The sequence below is a fragment of the Schistocerca nitens genome, chromosome 9, assembly GCF_023898315.1.
Source record: "Schistocerca nitens isolate TAMUIC-IGC-003100 chromosome 9, iqSchNite1.1, whole genome shotgun sequence".
Classification (NCBI taxonomy): domain Eukaryota; kingdom Metazoa; phylum Arthropoda; class Insecta; order Orthoptera; family Acrididae; genus Schistocerca; species Schistocerca nitens.
Genome location: NC_064622.1, coordinates 504629465 through 504655346, shown reverse-complemented (window position 1 = coordinate 504655346; position 25882 = coordinate 504629465). Strand labels below are relative to the sequence as shown.

At 40.1% G+C, this 25882-nt stretch overlaps 1 protein-coding gene across 3 annotated transcripts in view; it reads right to left on the bottom strand.

Moving 5' to 3' along the window:
• Window positions 1–13728: 13728 nt before the first annotated feature.
• Window positions 13729–25882, bottom strand: part of LOC126203984 (ceramide phosphoethanolamine synthase-like) — an 85709-nt gene continuing 73555 nt past the window's right edge. For 2 of the 3 annotated variants that reach the window (XM_049938413.1, XM_049938414.1), the window contains exon 6: window positions 13729–15957. In XM_049938413.1, coding sequence (XP_049794370.1) covers window positions 15551–15957 — 407 coding nt within the window. In that variant the 3' untranslated portion in view covers window positions 13729–15550. The remainder of the gene's footprint in view (window positions 15958–25882) is intronic. The other variant, XM_049938412.1, reaches the window with a different exon arrangement.

The window sequence follows — 25882 nt, the reverse complement described above, 5'->3', positions numbered from 1 at the left end:
CAGCGCTTTCGTTTGGTAAGTCACATCATCTTTGTTTTTTGAATATCTATACAACTTGATTTGTACAGTACTTCATTACAGATAACTGCATCTGGAAAAAGTCTGAGGTTACAATTAAACAAAATGAACAGCAAGAACGCAGCATGTCATTCTCAATGGAGAGAAGTCTTCCGAAGAAAGAGTGATTTCAGGTGTGCCACAGGGGAGTGTCGTAGGACCGTTGCTACTCACAATATACATAAATGACCTAGTGGATGACATCGGAAGTTCACTGAGGCTTTTTGCGAATGATGCTATGGTATATGGAGAGGTTTTAACAATGGAAAATTATACTGAAATGCAGGAGGATCTGTAGCAAATTAACGCATGATGCAGGGAATGGTAATTGAATCTCAATGTAGACAAGTGTAATGTGCTGCGAATACATAGAAAGAAAGATCCCATATCATTTAGCTACAATATAGCAGGTCAGCAACTGGAAGCAGTTAATTCCATAAATTATCTGGGAGTACGCATTAGGAGTGATTTAAAATGGAATGATCCTATAAAGTTGATCGTCAGTAAAGCATATGCCAGACTGAGATTCATTGGAAGAATCCTAAGGAAATGCAATCCGAAAACAAAGGAAGTAGGTTACAGTACGCTTGTTCGCCCACTGCTTGAATACTGCTTAGCAGTGTGGGATCCGTACCAGATAGGGTTGATAGAAGAGATAGAGAAGATCCAACGGAGAGCAGCGCGCTTCATTACAGGATCATTTAGTAATCGCGAAAGCGTTACGGAGATGATAGATAAACTCCAGTGGAAGACTCTGCACGAGAGATGCTCAGTAGCTCGGTACGGGCTTTTGTTAAAGTTTTGAGAACATACCTTCACCGAGGAGTCAAGCAGTATATTGCTCCCTCCTACGTATGTCTTGCGAAGAGACCATGAGGATAAAATCAGAGAGATTAGAGCCCACACAGAGGTATACTGACAATCCTTCTTTCCACGAACAATACGAGACTGGAATGGAAGGGAGAACCGATAGAGGTACTCAAGGTACCGTCCGCCACACACCGTCAGGTGGCTTGCGGAGTATGGATGTAGATGTAGATGTAGAAGGATACCAGCACAATTCTAGGGTCTCACCCGAAGTTAATTCTACATCTGCTGGTGACTCTCCATCCAAGATAACCAGCTGGGTTCTCTCAACCAAAAAATCCTCAGTCTAGTCATAAATTTTGCTTGATAGTCCATATGATCATATTTTTCATAATAAGCATAGATGTGGTACAGAGTCAAATGATTTTTGGAAATACTAAATATTGCATCTACTTGACTGCCTCCAGTATGTCTTGTGAGAAAAGATCGAGTTGGGTTTCACGCGATCAATGTTTTTGGAATCCATGCTGGTTGACATGGAAGAAGTCATGCTGTTTGAGATACCTTATTATGTTTGACCTCAGAATATGACTAAAACAAATCAATGTCGGCGATATTGGATGGTAGTTTTGTAGGGTCATTTCTGCTACCCTTCTTGTTGGTGTGGGTGACCTGTGCTTTTTCGTGAGAACTGGGCACAGTTTTTTTGTTGGAGATATTGATGATAGATTACAGATAGAGAGGCTAACTCAACTGCAAATTCAGTATAGAATCTAATAGGAATTCCATTAGGACCTCAAGCTTTGTTTAATTTTAACAATCTTAACTGTTTCTCAATGTCACTGAGATCAATATGCACACTACTGGCCATTAAAATTGCTACACCACGAAGATGACATGCTACAGATGCAAAATTTAACCAACAGGAAGAAGATGCTGTGATATGCAAATGATTAGCTTTTCAAAGCATTCACATAAGTTTGGCACCGGTGGCGACACCTGCAATGTGCTGACATGAGGAAAGTTTCCAACCGATTTCTCATACACAAACAGCAGTTGACCGGCATTGCCTGGTGAAACTTTGTTGTGATGCCTTGTGTAAGGAGGAGAAATGTGTACCATCACGTTTCTGACTTTGATAAAGGTCGGATTGTAGCCTATCGTGATTGCGGTTTATCGTATCGCGACATTGCTGCTCTGTTAGCAGAATATGGAATCGGTGGGTTCAGGAGGGTAATATGGAATGCCATGCTGGATCCCAATGGCCTTGTATCACCAGCAGTCGAGATGACAGGCATCTTATCCGCATGGCTGTAATGGATCGTGCAGCCACGTCTTGATCCCTGAGTCAACAGATGGGGATATTTGGAAGACAACAACCATATGCATGAACAGTTTGACAATGTTCACAGCAGCATGGACTATCAGCTCAGAGACCATGGCTGCGGTTACCCTTGACACTGCATCACAGACAGGAGCACCTGCGATGGTGTATTCAACAATGAACCTGGGTGCATGAATGGCAAGACGTCATTTTTTTCGGATGAATCCAGATTCTGTTTACAGCATCATGATGGTCGCATCCATGTTTGGCGACATCGCAGTGAATGCACATTGGAAGCATGTATTCGTCATCTCCATACTGGCGTATTACCCGGCGTGATGGTATGCGGTGCCATTGGTTAAACGTCTGGTCACCTCTTGTTCGCATTGGCGGCACTTTGAACAGTGGACATTACATTTCAGATGTGTTACAACCTGTGGCTCTACCCTTCATTCGATCCTTGTGAAACCCTACATTTCAGGAGGATAATGCACGACCACATGTTGCAGGTCCTGTACGGGCCTTTCTGGATACAGAAAATGTTCGACTGCTGCCCTGGCCAGCACATTCTCCAGATCTCTCACCAATTGAAAACGTCTGGTCAATGGTGGCCGATAACAAATCTACTCAGACTACAGAAAACGGTCATCCAAGCCATGGTGGAAGCTAAGAAAAGAGCACTGCAAACATTTATTTGAAAACCTAAAGCTAATGTCCAATCCAGCATATATATTTATGAGACTCTTTTCCACAAAGAGAAACCCACAACCTTCTGAGAGCAACTGCTTGTTCCCATCATTATGAAACTAGACATACAATACGTTACATATTACCTAATCACAAAATAAACCTACATGAAAAAATTCACATTGTAGAGGCATGAAATTTACAAGTTAAATCTTGAAGGGGAAGTGTAACCCAAATCTAAAAAAATGCTGAAAGAGACCTGGAAGAATGCCTGAAAAGTACATGCTACCATAGTGCAAAAGATTTCTTGAATCATAACCATGTAAAATAACACCCATCTGAAGAAGTAACACCACATGTTATAATCTAGGATTAATTTTATTAAAAGTGCTAACATTGACAATACACCTATGCCACAAACTTTGATTGCATGAGGCACATTATGTGATGATACATATTTGACAATTGATTATTGATGTATTTATGATGAGCGCAAAATGTTTTCTGCACAAAAACTGATACATGTTTTTCAGATAGAAAGAGAGTATGCCTTGTTGATTTTATGCAAAGATGCATTGTAATTTCAGATGCACTGTAACTCCAGAATTTACTTTGAATGCCTCAAAAGCAAAAAACAGCCATCCAGAACAAACAACACAGGATGCCAAGTTCTCGCATTGTTTTGGCAGACGATAATGCTAGGCCACTTACTGCCACACATGCGGATTCAGGTACAGAACACAAGATAATTGCAGATACTTTCTGGTGGAAGGCCCTAACACTGTAGCAAATAACACAGCTCTTCCAAGAAAACTTGCACATTGGAAAGAAAGTCCATTGTCACCCTGTTCTCCATTTTGTGTGTAACCTGGCTCAATCAAAATTGAGCCAGGAAGTACACCTCGCAAGATCTGAAGGGCAATGGGTGCTCAAAAGTGGATGCTGTTACAGCAACTTCTTGCTTGTCATGCAATATCCATAGAATATACCTTCATCAAACGTGCAAAGCTAATATTTACAAACCATAAATCTATGGAGATGGATAGCAATGTGTTTAAACATTGAGTTTTAGATGTATTACATGGTTACAAATGTCGTGCCCCTACAGTGTGGAATTTTTTCTTATAGGTTTCTTTTGTGGTTAGGTAACATGTAACCTATTTGATGTGTAGTCTCAATACTGATGAAACAAGCAGTTGCTCTCAGAAGGTTGTGGATTTCTCTTTGTAAAACTGAGTCTCATAAATATGTATGCTGGATTGGACACTAGCTTTAGCTTTTCATGGTTTAGAGACTGTCACAGACAGTGGTACTTATTATGTCACAAAGTTTGTCTCCCCTTCCCCCCCCCCCCCCTCGTTTTCCCTGTTCATTTTAATACAATACAGGAAAAAATTACACAGTGGCTGCTACGTAAAAGTAGACATGTCACAGCCAGTCTGGCAACACAAGTACATTTGCAGTCAGTTTGACCTTCATGGCATAGCAGCAGGAATGAGCCAGAAAGATGGTGTCCAGAAAGTGTACATTCAGAAACAAAAATTTACAGAATTTACTTGATAATTTTAGTGTAGAGGACTGGGTTATGTGCACGTGCAACATTGTAAACTTGTGAGATGATTTCACTCAGATCATTGTCATTGCCTCTGATGACCACTTTGATACTGAATTTTAAAAATAAAATAACAGCCTGCACAGGAAAAGGGCTTCCCTTAAGAAGCATGCACTATAATTCACACAAAAATACATTGAAGACAGAAAGGCTCACAGATGGAGACTTGGCTGCTATTCCACTACAGTATCTTTTTGTCTGCAGTTCATGGTCTAGTGACCAACCTCTGGGTCCCGTGGTCCCGGGTTCGATTCCCGGCCGGGTCAGGGGTTTTCTCTGCCCAGGGGCTGAGTGTTTATGTTGTCTCCAGCATTCCATCATCGTGATTCACGAATGTGATGAGATTGGACTGAGTAAAGATTGGGAAATTGTACGTGCACTGATAACCGCACAGTTGAGTGCCCAACAAACCAACCAAACTACCGTATTTTCAAACATTCTCCCTACATATGTTTCTGCAACCATAACAAATTGTTTAAAAACACCTCTGCTTATGGCTGTAAAATCTTTATCCCAATATGCTGTTGGCCAATATTAACTAACTTAATTTTCAAATGTGCACCTCTAGTTCACTGTGTGCAGCCATCTCAAATGTAAGTCTGACTGCATTGCTAACAAGTTTAGTGAGTTCAGTTCAACAAGTGTGCCTGGGACTAAAAGCTTCTAACATCTTGTTAAGTGACATTTCACCACCACCTTAAACTTATTGCTGATATTTGATTTAAGAGTATACAGCTGTTGTCTGGAGCATTATTCTCTGCTAACATTTTGTCTTCCACTGATGAAGACTTCAGATGCTTTAATGACTGAGAAAACTGTTACAGAGTGAAACAAACTCAGCAAGCTTGTCGAGCTCGTTTGAGTATTAACATTTTTCTCAGTCATTAAAGCCTCTGAAGTCTTCATCCTGGAAGACAAAACGTTATGCAGAGAATATTGCCTCCAACCACAATGGTATAAACGTAAATCAAATATTAGCAATAATGCAAATACTGGCCTGCATTCTATGATTACCTTTAAGTAACATTAAAATTATTTATTACTCAACCAGTATTTTGGGCAAGCTGATCAGGAATCTGACAGAGGATATAATAAATAAAATTAGATGATTAAAATCACCATTGTCATATCATATAATAAAAATAACCAAGCTTTACAGTGGAACTAACCAAGTTCCAGTTGGTGTCCTGTATACTGCATAGCAACTGTCAGTGTCAGTTTTGACAGATTGCTGATGAAAGGGCTTGCCCTAAAAACCAGTTGAGTAATATATAATTTGGCACAGCTTAATGCTTTTGTTTTCTAAAAAAATTTGTGCATCTAGTATCCAGAAGCTGCGGGTGCAGTGCAGCTGAAATGTTCACTTCCAGTTTCAGACAACTGAGGTCAAGCACGCAAAAAATGTGGAACAGGTAGTTTCCGCACTCACTCCTCCAATTGCAGTTTTCTAGTGTAGTGTGTTGTGCTCAGTAGCACATTACAGCACTGGGTGGTAACTGTTGATAAAACATTGCTGCTTTCACAGGTTTCCCTGCCTCTCACACAGTAGGATATACAAGTACTTGCAACAAGTATCCAATAGGGTGTGCTGGGTGTGCGCAATAGGCATGTTTTATGTCTGGTTATTTCGACATAGACATGACCTGTCTGGCGAGGAATTACAAGGTTGGCATAAGGCTGGACCAGGACATTTTTGAGGTTGAGGGGCTACAAAGACCAAGTTTGGCAGGGTTCTCATTTCAGGGCACGATGAAACTTAGTCAGAGCCCTGGCGGAGGGTGTGCCACTGCTGCTGGTTAGTGCATGTGGGTTTCCTGCCTGTGGAGGTCTTTGGGGGACCTGAGGCCTTTCGATGACATTCACTGTACTGGGCAACAGATTTCTCATGGAGGCCTGTATATAGCCTAACAGAACAGGAGACTTTTTGGTGTGGAAAAAAAAATGTAAAGAATAAAAGCAAAGGTACTGACAGTTGTTGATATGTTTTTTATTTATTTATTTATTTTTCAAACATTAGAAATGTTGGATGCAGACCTGGCACATGGTCTTTGCCAACTGTCCATTTGTTCATTCTACAAGCCTTACCATGAAGATCTCATCCATGAAATCCAGCACTAACCCTGAGGCTTACTCAATACACTCCCAGAGCTGCTACCCCCCCCCCCCTCAATCTCCTTCCTCACTTCAGCCACCCCCACACACTCATCTGTCAACTAGTCATCAAGGATGCCCCATCATAGCTAGTTACTGGGCTCCCTTAAAAATAATCTTTACTGTAAGTCATCATCCACCTATCTCTCACTCACACCACATTACCATCCACCTCCACGCTCATCACGGTTGACACCACCTCCCAAAGCACTGACATACTCCACAATAACAGATTTGTCCGCATCAAACACCACACTCCACGTGTCTTACCTTGCAAAACCGGCCGAGCGGTTCCAGGCGCTTCAGTCTGGAACCGTGCGACTGCTACGGTCGCATGTTCGAATCCTACCTCGGGCATAGATGTGTGTGATGTCCTTAGGTAAGTTAGGTTTAAGTAGTTCTAGGGGACTGATGACCTCAGATGTTAAGTCCCATAGTGCTCACAGCTATTTGAACCATTTTTACCTATGCAAAACCCATGACCTCATTACTTACACAAAAGATGAAATGTATGCTCATCCACACCTACTCTGTTTTGGAGGAAAGACACACAAACAAATACACATCATTATTGTGGGTGGTTGCATGCCTCCACCATGTGCAAACACATTTATGCACTACTTAGAGGAAGCCTTCAGTCACCCAACATACAAGTTCACTGATATTTTCACAATTTGGGCAAAGGGCCTATACACTGTCTTCATTCCCCGACAGCCTCAACATAATTTCTCGTATCCATTTCATCAGGTAATCTACAGCTCTATGTGCTCCCCTCTGGACACTGGCTACCATTCTGTAGCTTCTCAGTATAAAATTCATCAAACCCCAACTGTACCTCCAAATCAATAACTGCCATCTCAATAAGGAGGCCACTGCTTTAAATATTGCTACTTCTTCAGATATGTTAAACATTTTATCTCCTATTATCTTTCTAATATCCACCATGTAACAGTAGTTATATATGTGGCAACACAAAACATATATTTACAGTAAGCATCTATATTACTAAATGGCTAACTCTGTGCACAGTTCATGGTCTCATTTTCAGCTTGCCTATCTAATGATTTCCAGGGGCAACAAGAATTTGATCTTCAGCATTTCATTTAATTAATGACCGAATTCAAAAATTTCAAATGATGTTGTTATTTGCTCACTAAGAGGTATAATCTTATGTTAAAGCTTTAACATTGGAAGACAAGTATTACAGTTAGAAACTGTGTGTCTCAAGGGACAGCACCTCATGGCATGCAAATTACCCAGACAACATTCACCAAATATTTGATAATCAGAGTGCTTACCAACTCCCAACAAACTTGACATGATTGCAAGCACTTTCTAAACTTTTCTTGCTTACATGGTTAAAGTCAAATATTTAACATATTGATTCATTTGTAAAGCAATCACGTGTCTCAAGCCCTCGAATCGGTGCACCTATGTATAAAGTCCACCAACTGAAAACAACATTGTCCTGCATTTTTCCATTGCTGTTTTACAATTATGAATCTATACCTACTCCTTCACTATTGCTTCAGCTACCACAGTGGGAAGTTGTGTTGCCATATACACAAATGAATAACAGTAACATAGGTTAAACACTCAGGCTAGGTGAGAAAACATTTACATTCGGCACACAAAAATGACCCAGATTCCGAGCTAGCAGAAAAATCCCAAAATGAGGCAGTTGTCTATGAGTTAATTAGCAATTGCATAACCTGTTGGCTGGGATCTGATACAAATGAGCTGCTTAATGATTTGAGTATTTTGGTCACACAGATCACATTCTAACTGAAACATTTTTAACAACAAATACAATTAATTAATTAATTAATTAATTTACTGGGAAGTGAGCAGGCATTCAAAGATCTTCACAGACACCTTACCAAAGCATTCTTATAATGCTCATGTTTACCAAACACTTTCTATCCTTTACTTATATTGTTTCAAGAGAGATCTAGAGACAACTATGACAACGACGAAACTGCCACCACCGCCGCCAACATATGTTACATAGGCACGCCAGTGCCCTGGTATTTTGTTTCTAAACATGTTTACAGGTCCTCCTTTTCTACTAGTGCTATTACCAAAAATGAGCACTGCATGTTTATTTAAGCATCTCGTATTCTGGACAAAATCAGTACATAGTGTTCTTCAAAAAGATGGACCCAAATTGATTAGCTTTTATTTCAAGAAAAAAAATGGGGTGTGAATAATCCATATATAGATAGAATCATCAAGTTGCAAAGTTTGCAAACACAGGTCACAAATGTTCAGTGTGGTCTACTATTACTACAACTACTACTACTACTACTACTACTACTACTACTACTACTACTACTACTACTACACAGCAAACATCAAAGAACAACTCTTCCCACATGTGAGCAGTAGTCTCATGTTGTAGAATACAAAGCAGCTTTGATATGTTTTGCGAGTTGGTCAGCGTAGTTGGTGGAGGTGTGATGTAAACTGCCTCTTACAAAGCACCACTCTACAGAAAACTTTCTTCAATTTGTCTATGTCACCACCGGAGACACATGGTTGGTACATACTTCACTCTCTACAGATACATCCACTTGGTTGAAACTACTTAAACCAGCCCTTATGCTTTTCATAGTTGGTAGCTTGAAGCCAAATCTGAGACAAAATGCCCTTTGCTCTAAAATTACCAATTCATTTCTTCTGAACTCAGAAACACAGAAAGCTTAATGCAGCATGATCTCCATCTTGTTCGCAATTGAAAAGCTGGTTGCTGTTGGCATGAGTATTCTAGTGGTTGTGTATGCAACTATTACCACTTTAGTGGTGGTAATCTAAATTTGGATCCTTTTCTTTCCACGGTGTGAAGATTATTCATATCCAATTTATATGTCGTGACATAAACATTAATTAAATTGAATCATCCTTTTTCAGTAATCTGATACAACACTGAAGATTAAGAGAGGCAAGAGGGAATTTACAGTATCAATATCTAAGAAGGATACGGAACACCAAATATAGCAAAATAATACTGGAAATATGGTTTTTTCACACTAAGCCGTTGTTTAGTTGTGCTGTGACTTATGAGACACTGCACTTGTATGCTGTGTCATACTGTAGTCACCGTGCTCAAGAAGGCAAATAAGATAACATATTTACATTACCTACAAAACAATGGAGTCTAGTCCAGATGTAAGACGGTGGTATGCAGAACACTTCCCAAATAGAAGGCACCATCAGTTAACACTTTTTGACTGCTTACTACTGTTTAAGTGAAATGGACACGCTTATACCCACAAATATCAATGCAGTATGCCAAAGAGCAGAGAAGACACCAGAATTTGGTGTAGAGGTACTCCAGTATATTTTTGGGAAAAAAAGCCTTCATTCAGTGACAGAAATCTCTGCTAATAATAAGCTTTTTTGGAATGTTGCAAATGAGTATTACATTTAGCCTTACCACATAAAGTCCCATGCACTGAAATACAAGGTTATCCAAGGCAAGCAAACTTTGAGCTTGGCATAATATCAGTTTCAGTGTCAACTGTGTGAATTTCACCCAATCCATTCTATAGGTACATTCAGCTATTTTTACTTCGGGTGGGGGTATTCAACATGCACAGATTAATATTTGGTGCGTGAAATCTCATTACTCTGAAGAGTATGGTTACCACGAAAGATACTGGCAAATGTCTGGACAGGTATCAGCAGTAACAACTTTACTACTAAAGTTGTTATTGTTGCATTCAACTGATTTTAAGGCCATAATTATTTTCCCTTTCTACAAGAGAAACAATTAATGCATTTACTGATGGAAGACATTTCCCTCCACATACACCACAGGATGATGTGCCAAAAGCATTGTGCTCTGGCACAATTCACTCCAGCAGGAAGCAAATATCTCAGTACAGTACAAGTGGACTGGTCATAGTTGTTCTGAAGAGTGGTCTCCCAAATGACCTGCATTAACAGTAATGCACGTTTTGTTTAGGATTTTATGAAACACATTTACTGAACACCTAGCACAAAAGCCAACAGCCCTGCTGCAGTGGAAACACCAGTTCACATCAGATCACCGAAGTTAAGCACTGGTGGTCTCAGCTAACAATTAGGTGGGTGACCACCCGTGTCTGCCAAGCGCTGTCGGCAAGAGGGATGCTCTCTGGCCTTTTGAGGCCAACTGAGGAGCTACTCAATTTAGAGTAGTGGCTCTGGTCACAGAAACTTATAATGGCCAGGAGAGTGGTGTGCTGACCACATGCCCTTTCTTATCAGCATCCAGCAGTGTCTATCACCCGAGGATGACACGGCAATTGGTCAGTACTGTTGCGCCTTCCAAGGCTTGTTCAGGTGGAGTAACAACATCCATAAGAGGTAGATACAAGAATTTTTGAGGGTACAGGAATAACTTACAAAATGCCACAAATTTTCAAGGGGGTATATTGTCAGTTTTTTGGCATTATCAGAGGCAAAAAGTTAAAGTATATGATATGAAAATGTGACTTAAGGAAGCAAAGCACTTTAAAAGTTGTTTGTTTTCTTACTCATCAGTGACATCATTTACAGACACTATTATGGTTGTTAGAATGAATACAATTGTTTTTGTTAATGGATGATAAACGATTCAGGCAAGAGGAGAACAGAATATTTTGAAATGTGGTGCTACAGAAGAATGCTGAAGATTAAATGGGTAGATCCAATAACTAATGAAGAGGTAATGAATCATATTTTGGAAAGGAAGAAATTTGGGGCAAACTTGACTAAAATAAGGGATCGGTAGTAGGAACCATTCTGAGGCATCAAGAAATCATCAGTTTGGTAATGGAAGGAAGTGTAGGCAGTAAAAATTGTAGATGTAGACCAAGGCCTGGATACAGTATGCAGGTTCAAATGGTTGTAAGTTACAGTAGCTATGCAGAAATGAAGATGCTTAAGCAGGATACACTAGTGTTTAGAGATGCATCAAACCAGCCTTTGAACTGGAGAGAACCAACTCATACAGTATGAAAACTCAAATCACATGCTCTTTAGATTTCATTATTTACCAACAATGTGTCTTACAGTATTTTGTATAGACTACTTGAGTGTAATTTCTGTAGCGCAATTTATTCACTTAAAGCTGGTGTGGGCAACCTTTGGTGACCTGCGAGCCCAGTTCATATACATAAGCTCATGGACATCATCATTGCACTGTGACAGCAACGCCCCTAGCACACAAAGTCAAAACTATATTGTGTGTGATTTTAACGTTTATGGGATAATGCAGAAATATTAAGGGCATCCCCTTCCTGACATGCCACGCTAAGAAATTATGCCTCAAAACACATGTTTTTGAGAAAACTTTGTTCCACAGGTTGGAGCAAGCTGTCGTTTGCCCACCAGTGCCTTAAAGCAACATAATTATGGTACTGTTAGCACCCCCGATTTAATGGTCAAACTCACATAACACAAAAATCCCTCCTGACATAGCTAGCCTTTGATACAAAGCTAAAGGTTGTAGAGATTCTACTGTTCAGCTTAAGCAACTAACTTTGCCTAATTTAACCAGTATCTGCACTATTTGGTGTAAAAGATACCAGCTGGGAAACATTTTGATACATATTAGGCACATTTGTCACAAACTGGTATTTTACTGGTATTTAACTGGTATTTTAAGGCCTCAGATCCACACACTTGAGTTTCTCATGTAAGGAAACAAAGACACCCAACACTTCCTCCCTATGCCACAAGCCAGTTATAAATACAATATGAAACAAGAGAACATATCTCAAACTGTCATGCATTGTCCAACGGCTGGGTGACTATGAATAAAACGTAAAAAGGTGGAAAACCTGGCAGTACGAACACAGCTGCTTTTGGGCAGCAAATAGGATATCACAAAGACGTTAATGCTTAACTGTGAGCTTCTACTCTCTTCAAGCTCCATAGCAGATGACCATGTCAACATCACAAGCATTGATGATCATATAATCAGCAACCTTGTTATAAACACAAAGAATGTCAAAATGGTCTCTGTAACTTTCTCTGGCAGCACGCATCCAAATTGAAAGTTAAAAGAACATTTCGATGTATAACGCTCACTGTAACAAATAATTTATATGTATTTCTGTTAACTGAATTTAAAAGGGACACTTAATTTTGTGAGGAAAAAGTTAATTACGAATTTTGCTATTATAAATGATTATTCAAAGAGTGTGAAATACTATCTGTGGCGGAGGATGTGAAAACCACCACAGAAGAAACGATATGTAATTAAAAATGACAAAGACTGTGCAAGAATTATTTAAGATATAAGTAGGCAATATATTGTAATAGAATCGCTTGTCTTCTACATGGACTGAATGGGAGAGGAACCCGTGATGTTGCATTAGGCTCTTAGGTAGTCTTCATTTGTCATTAGTCGATGTTCGAAGCCATTTGTAGCTGGGATTGTAAAATGTGTGTAAAGATTTTAATTGTTTCTGTTAAAATATATTTATCTAGTAAAATCTGTTTGTCACAATTACTGCAGAGTTCACACCAGACATTACCCATTTTATTTAAGAAATTTCAGCATTTTATCGGATATCGCTGGTGGTGCAGAGCTGCACCGCGACCGAGCAGTCTGCAGCAGTGGCAGATTTAAATATACGATCGCAATAACGACCACATCCTAAAAAGGGTACAGATAGAGGTGAAGGAAAATAATGAAGCATTTCTTTTCACAGCTTTCCAGACACAGAATAAAAAGAGATAGTAGATTTTATCTTGTGCACTCACAGGTGGATACAAACTGCAGCTTTTGTAAATTTTCATTCAGAAAAGTGATAAATTCTGAACATATCGTAGAGTGTATTTAAAAGTGGATAATTTTCATGAGAGCTTAGCAATATAATATATGTATTAAAAAACACACACACATTTTCATATAGTAAAGATAGTCTTATGCTTCAAAGCTAGTCGGGGTATATCCAGTTAAACAAAAATCCACTGCAACATGAAAATGTTTTCTAAGTTCAATGGACAATAATATTTTCATTGTTGTGCAAAGCTTTAGTACTTGAATAAAAGTAAAACTTGAATCATTATTTTGGAATATTCAAAGAAATTCACTTTTATTAATCTGCAACAGAATATTTCATACGTAAAGTAATAATCACACATGAAAAATTTATTGCAACCTTTCCTGTCTCATGTCCATCCATATATATCTTAAGTTCAATCTCAACAGTTTCCCAATCAAATTAAACGCAAAAAGCAAAGAAAGTTTAAAACCAGGCGGTCAACTCCCGAATAATTAAAACAGACAGAATCACATTAAATCTCCCAAGTACTACAAGACCCTCAACTCAGACCAATTTTACTGTGCAAGTTCACTTCAAATGACTGCTTTAGACATGAAAGAGAATGCATTTGCACAGTGGCATTTTTTTTCTTTCTTACGAAATTCTTTGAATTCTGACTTTTAAAATACAAACTGTAAGCAAGCAAACAGTTCACAAACTAAATAAAAGAACCTCGTAACCAGTGGCCCTATCTTGTGGTATAAATGCATAAGAAGTGAATAAGACACTGGCAGGCAAATTGAGTTAACAAGCTACAGGCTGGGTAACATCAGATATTTAAAATGAATATACATCTCTGCGATTAAATAAAATATATTTATCTCTGATAGATAATACTGCTGACAACTCAAGTCTTTTTCATTAGATTTACATTGTAAGACATCAAAATTATGAGCAGTATCAGATAACTGAAAACCCGTTGTATTCCAGCAATTTTAAAAACAAACAAAATATTTTAGTTTACAAACATGTATCACAGTGTCCAATAACTTAGAAATTTTCAGCATGAAACATTTGGATAGAAACAGTTCTGACTACATTTTTTTCCTGAATAAACAAAATGTGAGAGAATAAAAAGAAAACTGCAGGAATTTATACAATACAGATCCACATTAAATCCCATGTCTTATGAATTCATAGCTGAAAATATAGCATAAATTTCATTATGTGCATTACACTTTGTTCTATAATAAAATGTTAAGCACACATTAAAACATTAAAGTTTGCCAAAAATTTCTTTACATTGCATTAGATGCAGAAACTAAAACAGAAAAATTCTTACCAGTCATGTGGATGCTCAAGATTTCAAATTTGGCACAACAGAAATTAATGTTTATGAAAATAAACACAATTCATAAATAAAGTGACATTAAGAGAAAGAGTACACATACAATATGAAATCTGCAAGTTTAAAAAATCTTTGGTGTATTATTGAAACTTTGTCTTTTCATTTTATCCATTACACAAAAAGCAACAATATGTGCTGCAGAACAACACAGTACAGTAGATGTGATGCATAAGCCTGAAGTTCCACTTCAGCTACTTCAGCACTGCTCTAATTTGGTAATGGATAGAAACAGCCTCACCCCCCTCTCCCGAAACATATTCTTTTGAGGGGAACATGGTTCATTATTATAGTACATAACGATATTTACTTGTTTACAACAAGCAGATGGCCCCATAACATTTCTCTTAGCCATATATTAATAACACCTGAGATTCAATTATTTTCAAGAACAACAGTGTCACATTTTTTAAACATTCTTCCACAAGCAAATATCTTGACTACCACTAGGAACATCAACAAGTTGCAGATGTCACATTTGACAGCTTGTTGCAACATTATAATAAATTAAAAATGGAACCACATATGTACTTATATGAAGAAAAGTCAGTCGTACATACTGGTTCCCAGAAGCATCTTACAATTAAGAAGGACCAACAACACTTTGCACCTTAAGTACTCCACTTCGAAATTTTATTCAAGCACACTGTTTCATATTAATTCCTGAAAACATAATTTCATTGACACATTAAGCTTGCCAACAAAGGTATTTATCAGCACCAGTTAGCTAGCAGTGAATGGGAGGACAGACTAACTGAAAATTACAATCACTTGTTCTTTGAGCTGTTCAACTGTGTAAGAACCCTTGCTATTGAACTGTGTTGTTGTTCGTGCATTGTCCAAGTCACAAGTAACACAACCTTATCCTTCAGCCAAAATGCCAGCTTACGCAGTGCCACAAAAGGAGATTCATACTCATTTGGCACTATTCCATTCACTGATGACTCAAAGAAGCTGAAGAGGGGAAACCAGATCCGTGTACGGTTTGAATCGCGCTGCATTAGAGCTTGGTTATTTGCCAGTGTGTGGTAATACAGAAACAGACGTGATGTGATGTAGAATGCCACAAAAACGTCAATTGAATAGTGCTCATGTGCAGCAAGAATGAAGAAAATGCCAAACATGTTTAACACCCAAGTAAAGGTGTGTAGGTAGTACTGGTGTCTCGGTGAATCTGAAAAGAAAAATACATAAGTAACTAAAAATTCATAAAATTACAAAAACGTTCTTAAGCTTATAAGTTGGGTTGGAGCACATAAGGTGAGTCAGGACTGAAGGAAATATGGTTAAATATAGTATTTTCATCTCAGAAAATAGTTTTATAGGATCCTTGTTTATGAGACTTGTTGACAGACAATATAAAGTTTACTCGTGATGCCAAACTGTCCACAGTCAATGGAAAATTTAACTTTTTAATGTATCAGTTAAAAATTTAAAAAGAAAGTTACCTGAAAAATAAAAATTCTCCATGTCTCTGGATAACATATACCACACTCCATGTTTATGAAATGACTACATTTAACAAAAAGTTTTTCAAGGAAACATCTCTGACAACTAACCACAATACTACATTATTAAAAACCAACAGATAAAACGAATCAAAAGGAGCAGGTACTTTACACGAAATCTGGTACATCCAAAAATTGAAATACTATTGCAGTGTCATTTATCTGTTTTTATGACTTATGTTTTTAAGCCAATTTCTCACTAACAGACATGGATATCACTGATTCAGTTTTAATGCTTTTATTTTTAAATTGGGCTAAAAACTGACCCTCAGATTGAACTACTGGAAAGAAACAGCAGAAATACAGAGTGCACTAAAAAATAATCTTTACACACACTTGTATGCATAAAATAATGAAAACTAATAACTACCATTTATAAAATTTTAACGGCAGTCCGGCTAGATACGGTGAAAAGTGAGAAGAATATGTTCAATAACATAGTAACTACTAGTAATAAAATAGAGAAACTGCCTAGGTGAAGAGGCTTGGTATAAGCTAAGAACCGTGACACTTAGGTAATATGATGAGAACCAGAGCCCTGTGACATTAGATAAAGGTGACCACCAAGAGTGAGCAAGAGAACAGAGAGGCTACACGAGGAGTGAGCTCAGTTTGTAAACACTGGTGTGATGATACTATGACCATCTTTTAGGACAACTAGGAGTGAATGACACAGACTGACTAGCCCAACTGTTCACATTTAGAATGATAATTTTAAATGCGGAATAGGAGAAAGAATATTATAAAGTGGTGTAAATGACACAAAAGGCACATAGAAAATTATAATATGACAAATTTTAAAGGATTAATGAACACATTAAAATGAGGAAACAAATAGGTGATAAAAACCACACTATAAAAAGCTAGTAGTTTAAAGAGACCTACACAGAATAAAAGCTAAATGAACAATAAAGTTATTGCTGTAAAAGTGATAGTCAGTGCTATTTAGTTACTCTACATTTAGCAAGGTTCGAGTAGTATGCCATAATATAAAGTCAATAAAACCATTAAAAGTCTGCAGAATTCTATTGGAAGTAGAATTCTTAAGTGTGCAGAACAAAAACTGAACCATAATGTTTCTATTATAAGAGATAGTCAAATGCCATTTAGTGGCTGCACACTTAGCAGAGTTCTAGTGCTGTGCTGTAGTTAGGAATTAGTAAGACCATTGAAGGTACATATGCAATGCAAAATTATCAGAAACTAGAAAGAGAAAAGGATGAAACTGGATGCTGCTACAAGAAGGAAAAATTATGTAATAGGGCTGTGCACTTGCGGAAGGTTTGTTCATTCTTAAGTGTACAAAAGATCATGATTAATATTGCAGAGAATTTCAATTTCTTCTAGCATCTTTAAAACTTGGCCCTTAGGCTGATGATGGCAAGTACTGCCATCTATGTTTATGGCCAAAATAGAATGAGTATTATTTTTAAAGTCAGTCACGACTGATTTTGAATTGCTGAGATTTTTGGGTTTACTGAAATGTATATTAAAGGAGCAGCCAGGTTGGACTGTATAGACTGATGTGCAGCTGCTACACTGAATCAGATAAATACCTGACAGTGTAGTGATTGTATTCTCTAGTTTTGTGGTCTTTCATTTGGTATCCGACTTTATCGGAGGCATAGAAGGCATGTAAAGTTTCCACTTTCCTAAGCCATTTACCAAGCCTATCAGATATAATACCTACATGTTTGATTATAGAGTGGGCCTCGACTACTGCAGTGAAGCACTGCACAGTGAATAGCCATTTCACACTGCTTTGTTCAATTCAAAGAACAATGAATAACTGAACTAGCTGAATATGTTACCATCAACTTCGCGACCTCTTAAAATTATTTCCAGATATAAAAATGGGAGGATTGAAGCCACAGTGGTGTTCTAATGTAAACTGGATTTTGGGGTGCATTTTATTCATTTATTGTTGAAAACATTGCAATTGAGTGCCAGTCTGACTGTAAAGAAGCAGTGCCAGTCTGACTGCAAAGAAGCAAAAGTCACTTACGTATCTTCTGTAACAGATTATTCATCGAACATGTTGGGGATGGGTTGAGAAGAATCCATACTCGGCATGGTCGATGCAAATATTAGCTATTACGCTGGCGCCTGGGTATCCCACAACTAACATCATCAATCTGTCTGTATATGGTATTTTTGTAACTATAATCCAGGACAGTTCTGAGTAAAATTCTGTCTTGTTTTGTTTTAGGGTGCAAAAACAACTAAGGTCATATGCACCCATGTCAAAACCTTAGAACACTATTATGAAAAAGGAGTTAAAAACGATTATGCATTAAGCCCAATCGAGGGAAAGAAAGAGAGCTAAGAACAAGGACTTTCTCTTGGAGAAACATTCACAAGATACGCTGTAAAGACAACGGAGGTTCCAAACTACAGATTAAATGTCCTTTGCCACGTTGCTATGATGGACAAATAGACAAGAGCACACGAGCAAGCATGCCTGCAGACACAAATAACCACCAACTTCAGCATGTATGTGTCTTAATTGTGTCTTGTCTGCAACTTGATGTGTTTTCGTTACAGTAAGTAGCAATCTGACTTTTCCTACATGGTTGATACATTAGAACTTAAGTGGAAAAAAAAGGGCATTTGGATAGGAAGTTGTAAACAGTCAAAGGTTGATGACAATGAGCACAAAGTGGTGGGGGACCACCACTTAACAAATGCCAATGGCTAAACTGACAGTGCCTGATACACAACCTAGCTAAAATGATCTCCTCGTGGCAAGAGGGCCGAGAGGAGGTCATCCAAGCTGCTGGGAGAGGTTTAATTCCCCAGAGCTCGTTCTCATGAAGGGAAGACCAACGGTTACGCCAAAGGGACACCACCTGCCGACACACAGCAACACGGAGATCATCGGAAGGAATGGAAGAACTAGCAGGCCGATGTACGAGGGCTGCAGTCTCGGCAGCAGCATCGGCGGCCTCGTTTCTTCTCAGACCAATGTGACCAGGAATACACACAAACGTCACAGTGACTCCATGAAAAGTGAGCAAGTGACACCTTTCCGGGACACGTTGCACTAAGGAATGGACAGTGTACAGCACACAGAGGCTTTGGGCAGCACAGAGTGTCAGAGCAGATGACGCAATTGAAAAGCCTATGTTGCGGGATGTGGTCTGTGGCCTGATACAGGGTGAAGAGCTCCGCTGTAAACACTGAGCAGTGTTCTGGAAGCCGATATCAACCGTCAGTGCCAATAGAAGAAGGCACACCCGACACCATGGTCAGTCTGAGAGCCAACAGTATACCCGAAGGTACTATCACTAACTTCCAAGAGAAGGTCAAGAAACTTACACTGCTAGACAGAATCTGGAATAGTGGCCTTAGGAAGCGAATGAAGTCCAAGGTGAACACAGGCCACTCCACAAAGCCGAGGAGGTGAAGGTTTCACATCCGTCTGGAAAGTGGCAGGTAGCTTAGAGTCAAGATGATGGAGCAACAGCCAAATGCGAACTCCAGGAGGTAACAAAGAAGAGGGACATGCCCCGTGCTGCAGGTCAAAGGAGTCATTGGAGGAGGAAGCACAGGATGGGTAGCCAGGCATGGCAGACAAATGGCACGTGTATCCGCAGAGTAGAACATCACGTCAGTATGACAGCAGTGGTTCAGCACCTTCTGCATAGAGACTTTCATCTGGGCTAGTGTAAAAGGCGTCAGTAGCCAAATGGATGCCACGTGGTGGATAGCGTTGAGATGGCGTAAGAGGAACAGATTGCAGATGCATAAACAAAGCACCTGTAGTATAGCTTCACATGGACAAGGGACTGCTACAAATGGAGGAGAATAGTCCGATCCACTCTCTTCAAAGTATCGCTTAGGACATGTAGGACACTGAGAGACCAGGTACAGCAGGCATCCATTTAAGGCATTTGGGAGGACCAAGAAAGTTTTCCATCACACACAAGCCATAGGAAATTCACAGCTTCAGCAAATAGAAGAGCAGCAGGCCCAAGATGTAAAGACGGTGGAAGAAACTCATTGCACCACCAGAAATTCATACAAGCAGTTTTGTAGGTGGAAAAGCAAAAGCCACTGTTGATGTTCCACGCGTCAAGATGATCGAGTCCACGGAGAACTGCAAAATCATCGACAAAAAGGGAGACGGAGATGCCTGGTGGGAGACGGGCGATAACAGGGTTAATGGTTAAAGCAAAGAGAATGACACTCAGGGTGGAATCCTGAGGCACACTGCTTTCCTGGGCAAGTGTATCTCACAAGGTACAACCCACATGTACCTTGAAAACTCTGCCTTTTAAAAATTCCCGAAGGAAACGGAGTAGGTGGTCTCTGAAGCCCCACGTGTTGAGAGTAAGGAGGATACCAGTCCTCCATCAGGTATCTTAGGCTTTCTCTAGATCAAAAAAACATTGCCACAATCTGTTATTTCTGCATTAAACCATTCATGACATGGTTGGACAAAGTGATAAGATGATCAACTGCAGAACAGCATGCTTGAAATCCATGTTGTGCAGTGGTTACTAAATTGAGAGACTCAAGCCAATGTATCAGCCGGGAATGAATCGTACACTCCATCACCTTGCGAAAACAGCTGGTTAGAGAAATGGGGCAGTAGCTAGAAGGGAGGTGTTTTTTTCCTTACTGGGTTTAGGTCTGGGTATGGCAGTGGCTTCACACCAGCATCTGGGAAACATGCCCCATGCCCAGACATGATTGTACATATGAAGGACAAACTGCTTGCCCCCTAAAGAAAAGTGCTGAAATATCCAAATGTGGAAATCGTCCAACCCTGGTGCTGAAGTCTGGGATGAAGTGAGAGCGTGCTCTAGCTTCCTCATAGTAAAGGCGGCATTTTAGCATTCACGATTCTGAGTGGAGAAGGGTATAGCCAGTGCCTCCTCCACTTGTTTCTGGTGGAGGAAAGCATGGTGATAGTGGCTGCAGCTTGAAATCTCTGCAAAATACTGGCCTAAGGTATTGGAGATAGCAATGGGGTCCACTATGACACCATCTAATATGGTCAGGGGAATGGACCTCGGTCCCTGAGAGCCACCAGAGTTTGCCCACATGACGGAAGAGGGAGTGGAACTGTTAAAAGAACAAGTAAACGAAATCCAGCTGGCTTTTTTTTTTGCTATCCCAAAGAATGCAATGACACTGCTCTCCCAACTGTTCATAACAAATACAGTGTTGCCATCGTAGGATGGCTGCGGAAAACAAGGAGAACATGTCTCTGCGAGCGAATTTCTCCGTGGAACATCTCAGTCCACCGAGGGTCTGGGACAAGGCATGGTAAAGATGAAGTGCAAGGAATGGAATGTTCTGCAGTGGTAAGGTTAACATTTGTAAGGTATTCTACCTGGTCATCACAACTGTTGTTTGGCGAATGTCACCAGGGAGGAGTAAAGCCTCCAGTTGGACATACAAAGCTACCAATTGAGTTTACACGTAGGTGGGGGTAGGAGTTAGCTAATAGACAGTAAACGGGAAGTGGTCACTTGAGTATATGTCAGAGAGAACAGGCCACTCAAAACTATGTGCAAGCTGGGCAGTGCAGAACGAGAGGACCATATGCGAATATGGTGTGCATGGAGTCTGAAAGAAATATGGGTGCTCCAGTGTTAAGGCAGATGATGTCGAGTTGATTGAGAATGACAGATAAAAGGACACCTTTTGGAGAGTTTCTGGAAGAGCTCCCACAGGATGGCGTTCATTAAACTCACCAAGCAGCAAAAAGGGGTGAGGAAGTGCCCAATAAGCTGGAGGAAGTCTGCCCTGGCAACACCAAATGACGGAGGGATGTAGACGGTACAAAGAAAAGGTGAAGCAAAGGAGGAAAATGGTCTGCAACAGTTTGTAGCTGGGTGTTCAGTGAGATAGTTTCTCTGTGATCATCATCCTGGAGGAGCAGCACAACTCCCCACAAGATGGAAATTCATCCTCTGGGGAACAGTACCACAGACCAGAAAGAAATGCACGAGGTCAAAGAAGTCACGAGGATGCAATTTTGTTTTCTGTAGGCAGAAAACAAAAATGCTGCGATTTCAATAGCAGGCGTAATTCCTTCTTGTTGGATCTAAGGCCATGAACATTCCACTGGGGAAGATTCATGACAAGAAAAGGAGAGAAGGGGAAAAAAATGAAGCGTTGTCACCTAAGTGGCCGTCGAGTGCCAGCCTTCGAAGACTCACTGCTACGCTACAGGGCACAGAGGCTGGAGGATCCTGTTCCATGAGATGCACAGAGTCATCAGCATTCTGAGTTGGCCTGTACATCCCAGTGCAGAAAAACGGTTGGTGGTGTGCACTGGTGAAACAGAGGTTGGCCAGGTGAGGGTATCACGTGGTGACACCATTTAAGAGGTTCTCCAACTTGGCAAAGGAGAAGACAGTTTGTCTTTGATTTTTTAGAGCCTTTGCGATTGGCAAATGAAGACTCAGATGTTTGTTGGCTGGAGAGACGTAAGTTTTCAAGAAAGCATTCCTTTTGTGCTTTCCGGACTTCCGGTTGTGAAGAATCGGATTTCACCACCAGTAGCAAAAATCTGGAGGCTTGGGTGATTTGATAACTGCGCAGTGCTGAATTTTAGGTCACAAGTCTGAGTGGCCACATCCTTCGTGGAGTGAGGCATAGCAACAGTGGTACTGTAAGTGCCAGATGGCAAAACACTGGGCTTTTGACTAACAACTTGCAAGCAACAGGGTAGGGTACATTTTCTTTCACCCAAATCTCATGGACAAACCACTCTTCGAAATACACTGGACATTCTTGGAATGAGGTGGAATTGCCTCCTTTACAACTGATACAGTGGGGAGGTGGAGGTGGGCAATCGCCCCTTTGAGCATCCCTACCACAAGTGACACAGTTGGCAGTGTTTTTACAGGACATTTGAGTGTGGTTGTGAAATTGACACTGGTAGCAATGCATGGGGTTTGGAATGTATTGTTCGACTGTGATGACTTCATAGCCTGCTTTCATGTTCTATAGCAGCACTACTCGATCAAAAGCGAGAAAAATACTGTGTGTACGAACTAAGGTGGCATCAATCTTTTTCATTACTCAATGGACCGCAGTGACACCCTGATCAAAGAGATAAGTTTGGATTTCTCCCTCAGTCAATCATGCAGCCGAGTGTAAATAACACCACGTGAAGAATTCAGTATTCAATGGGTCTCAAAACAAACAGGATAGCCAAGGAGGAGAGAAGCTGTAAGCAATTGTTGGGCTTGAAAATTGCTATCAGGACCAGCAATTGCATCACCACCTTTCTGAATAAAAAAACTGATTAACCATAGCAAAGGGCTGACCATCTTCAGTATGTGATACCACAAGGAACCAAGGTGTGTCTTGGAGAGTCTTTGAATATTTAGCCTCATTTTATTTATGTTTAATAGACAGAGATTGAGATGAAGGTGAGTGGCTCATTGTGACAAAAATTCATCACAATTGTCAGCATCTCCGAGGCATGCTCCTTCCGACTGGGGGCTCCCTCGGAGGTAGGCTCATCCACTTTAGGTGATTGTTCACACCTCAAATCACACCTCAGATCACACCTCCCAAACTTCTGACAGAGGGACCAACTGGAAATTTGGGAAAGTCACAGCTCAGGCAATCACCTCTCCCTGAGTCTGCCTCTACCAGAAGGTAAGTGCAAACACTACCTGTCAATCGGGGCTGGGAATTATGCATTACACAGTCACGTCCTGGGTGTCAAATGCATGGGCCGGGCTTCAGGTGCATACGAGGAGGAAGAAGAAACATAGAGGAACCTCGAACACCGAAATGGAGGGACAGTATGAGATAAAGAAAGAAAGGAAAGACAGTTGAGCTGTTCTGATGTCGTGCTATCAAAGCCTCAGAACACATTCCCAAAAACGTCACAGATACGTTCCCCATTGAAGGGGAAAAAAGAAATATAGACACGCAACACTGAAAGGGAAGAGGAGTTGCAAAGGCCAAGCACGAACTTACCAAAGAGTGGTGAGCCCCCGGGCAGGGAGGGGAGCCTCAGCAAAATGAGGAATTTGTTATGGGTTTGCATTTCTAGGCAAGAGTGCTATTGTAATTTGGACTCCATGATAGGAATGACTTCTTTAATGGGGATATTTGTGCATATACTTATGGTGTCCAGACTTGCTAGATTTGTATTGCTTGTTACATTTACCTGATTGAGGTGTGTAATTAAATCATTATCTTAGCATGTCCATGACAACCATTTAAATGATGTGTAGAGCCTGAGCAAGGTGCACTGCTTCTGGGCTTCCTGATGCCAGATTGTCTTGTGTCACAGTGCATGAGGAGGTGGTGTAAACAGGACAGTGGAGGAAATAGATCATTGTCTCCTCGAGACCACATGCACAGGACGCAGCTTCACTATCACCGAGTCCCCATTTTAACGTACAGTTTTATCCTGGCCGATGCCCACTGCAAAGACAATTATATTCAGTTCATCACAAGAATAAACCTGATGTAAACATTACACTATGCATTCTTCTGTGTTTGCTGTAACCTCATTTGATTTTGTTTCACATGGAGTGGAAACTAAGCTGTCTTGAGTATAGTCAAGTATGATATTGAAGTTACATTTTACGCTGTGCATTACGAATATATTGACTCAGCAATAATGTAGGACAACAGCTTTACTGGCACATTTAACTTGGACAGAAATGGTGTGAACAGTTGCAGTACAGACATAAAGAGAGACGAGTAGAGAATGATATAGTTTTGAACATCGTTTAAATTTTTTTTAAATGGGAAAACTCGGGCAGTACACTTCTTAGGTGATATGATGGAAAGTATAACACGCTCTCAGTCTTCGCTAACACTGTGCTGTAATTAAAAACAAGAACGGTGAAAATGTTGTTGTTGTTTTCAGTCCTGAGACTGGTTTGATGCAGCTCTCCAAGCTACTCTATCCTGTGCAAGCTTTTTCATCTCCCAGTACCTACTGCAGCCTACATCCTTCTGAATATGCTTAACATATTCATCTCTTGGTCTCCCTATATGATTTTTATACTCCACGCTGCCCTCCAATGCTAAATTTGTGATCCCTTGATGCCTCAGAATGTGTCCTACCAACTGGTCCCTCCTTGTCAAGTTGTGCCACAAACTCCTCTTCTCCCCAATTCCATTCAATACCTCCTCATTAGTTATGTGATCTACCCATCTAATCTTCAGCATTCTTCTGTAGCACCACATTTCGAAAGCTTCTATTCTCTTCCTGTCCAAACTATTTATCGTCCACGTTTCATTTCCATACATGGCTACACTCCATACAAATACTTTCAGAAACGACTTCCTTGGCTGGTGAAAATAACTGACTTTAACAAAGAATTTTTCTGTATGAGCTACGTGTGGCATATAAGCATACTGCTGGGATTTCACAAAGCAGTTAAATATTGACCTCACTGAGGGTATTCCTGTCAGTCATCTGGTAATCTCTGAACTCCTTCCATATCAGACTCTGAGGAATAGATTTCACTAATGCTACTTTGATAACAAGGCAATGAGCAACAGAATCCCAAGCCACCAGAAAATCCACATATCTTCCTCTTTTATGATGTGCTGTTCTGCATTTCACCATCGCTCAGCAGTTGTGTGTCAAAGCTT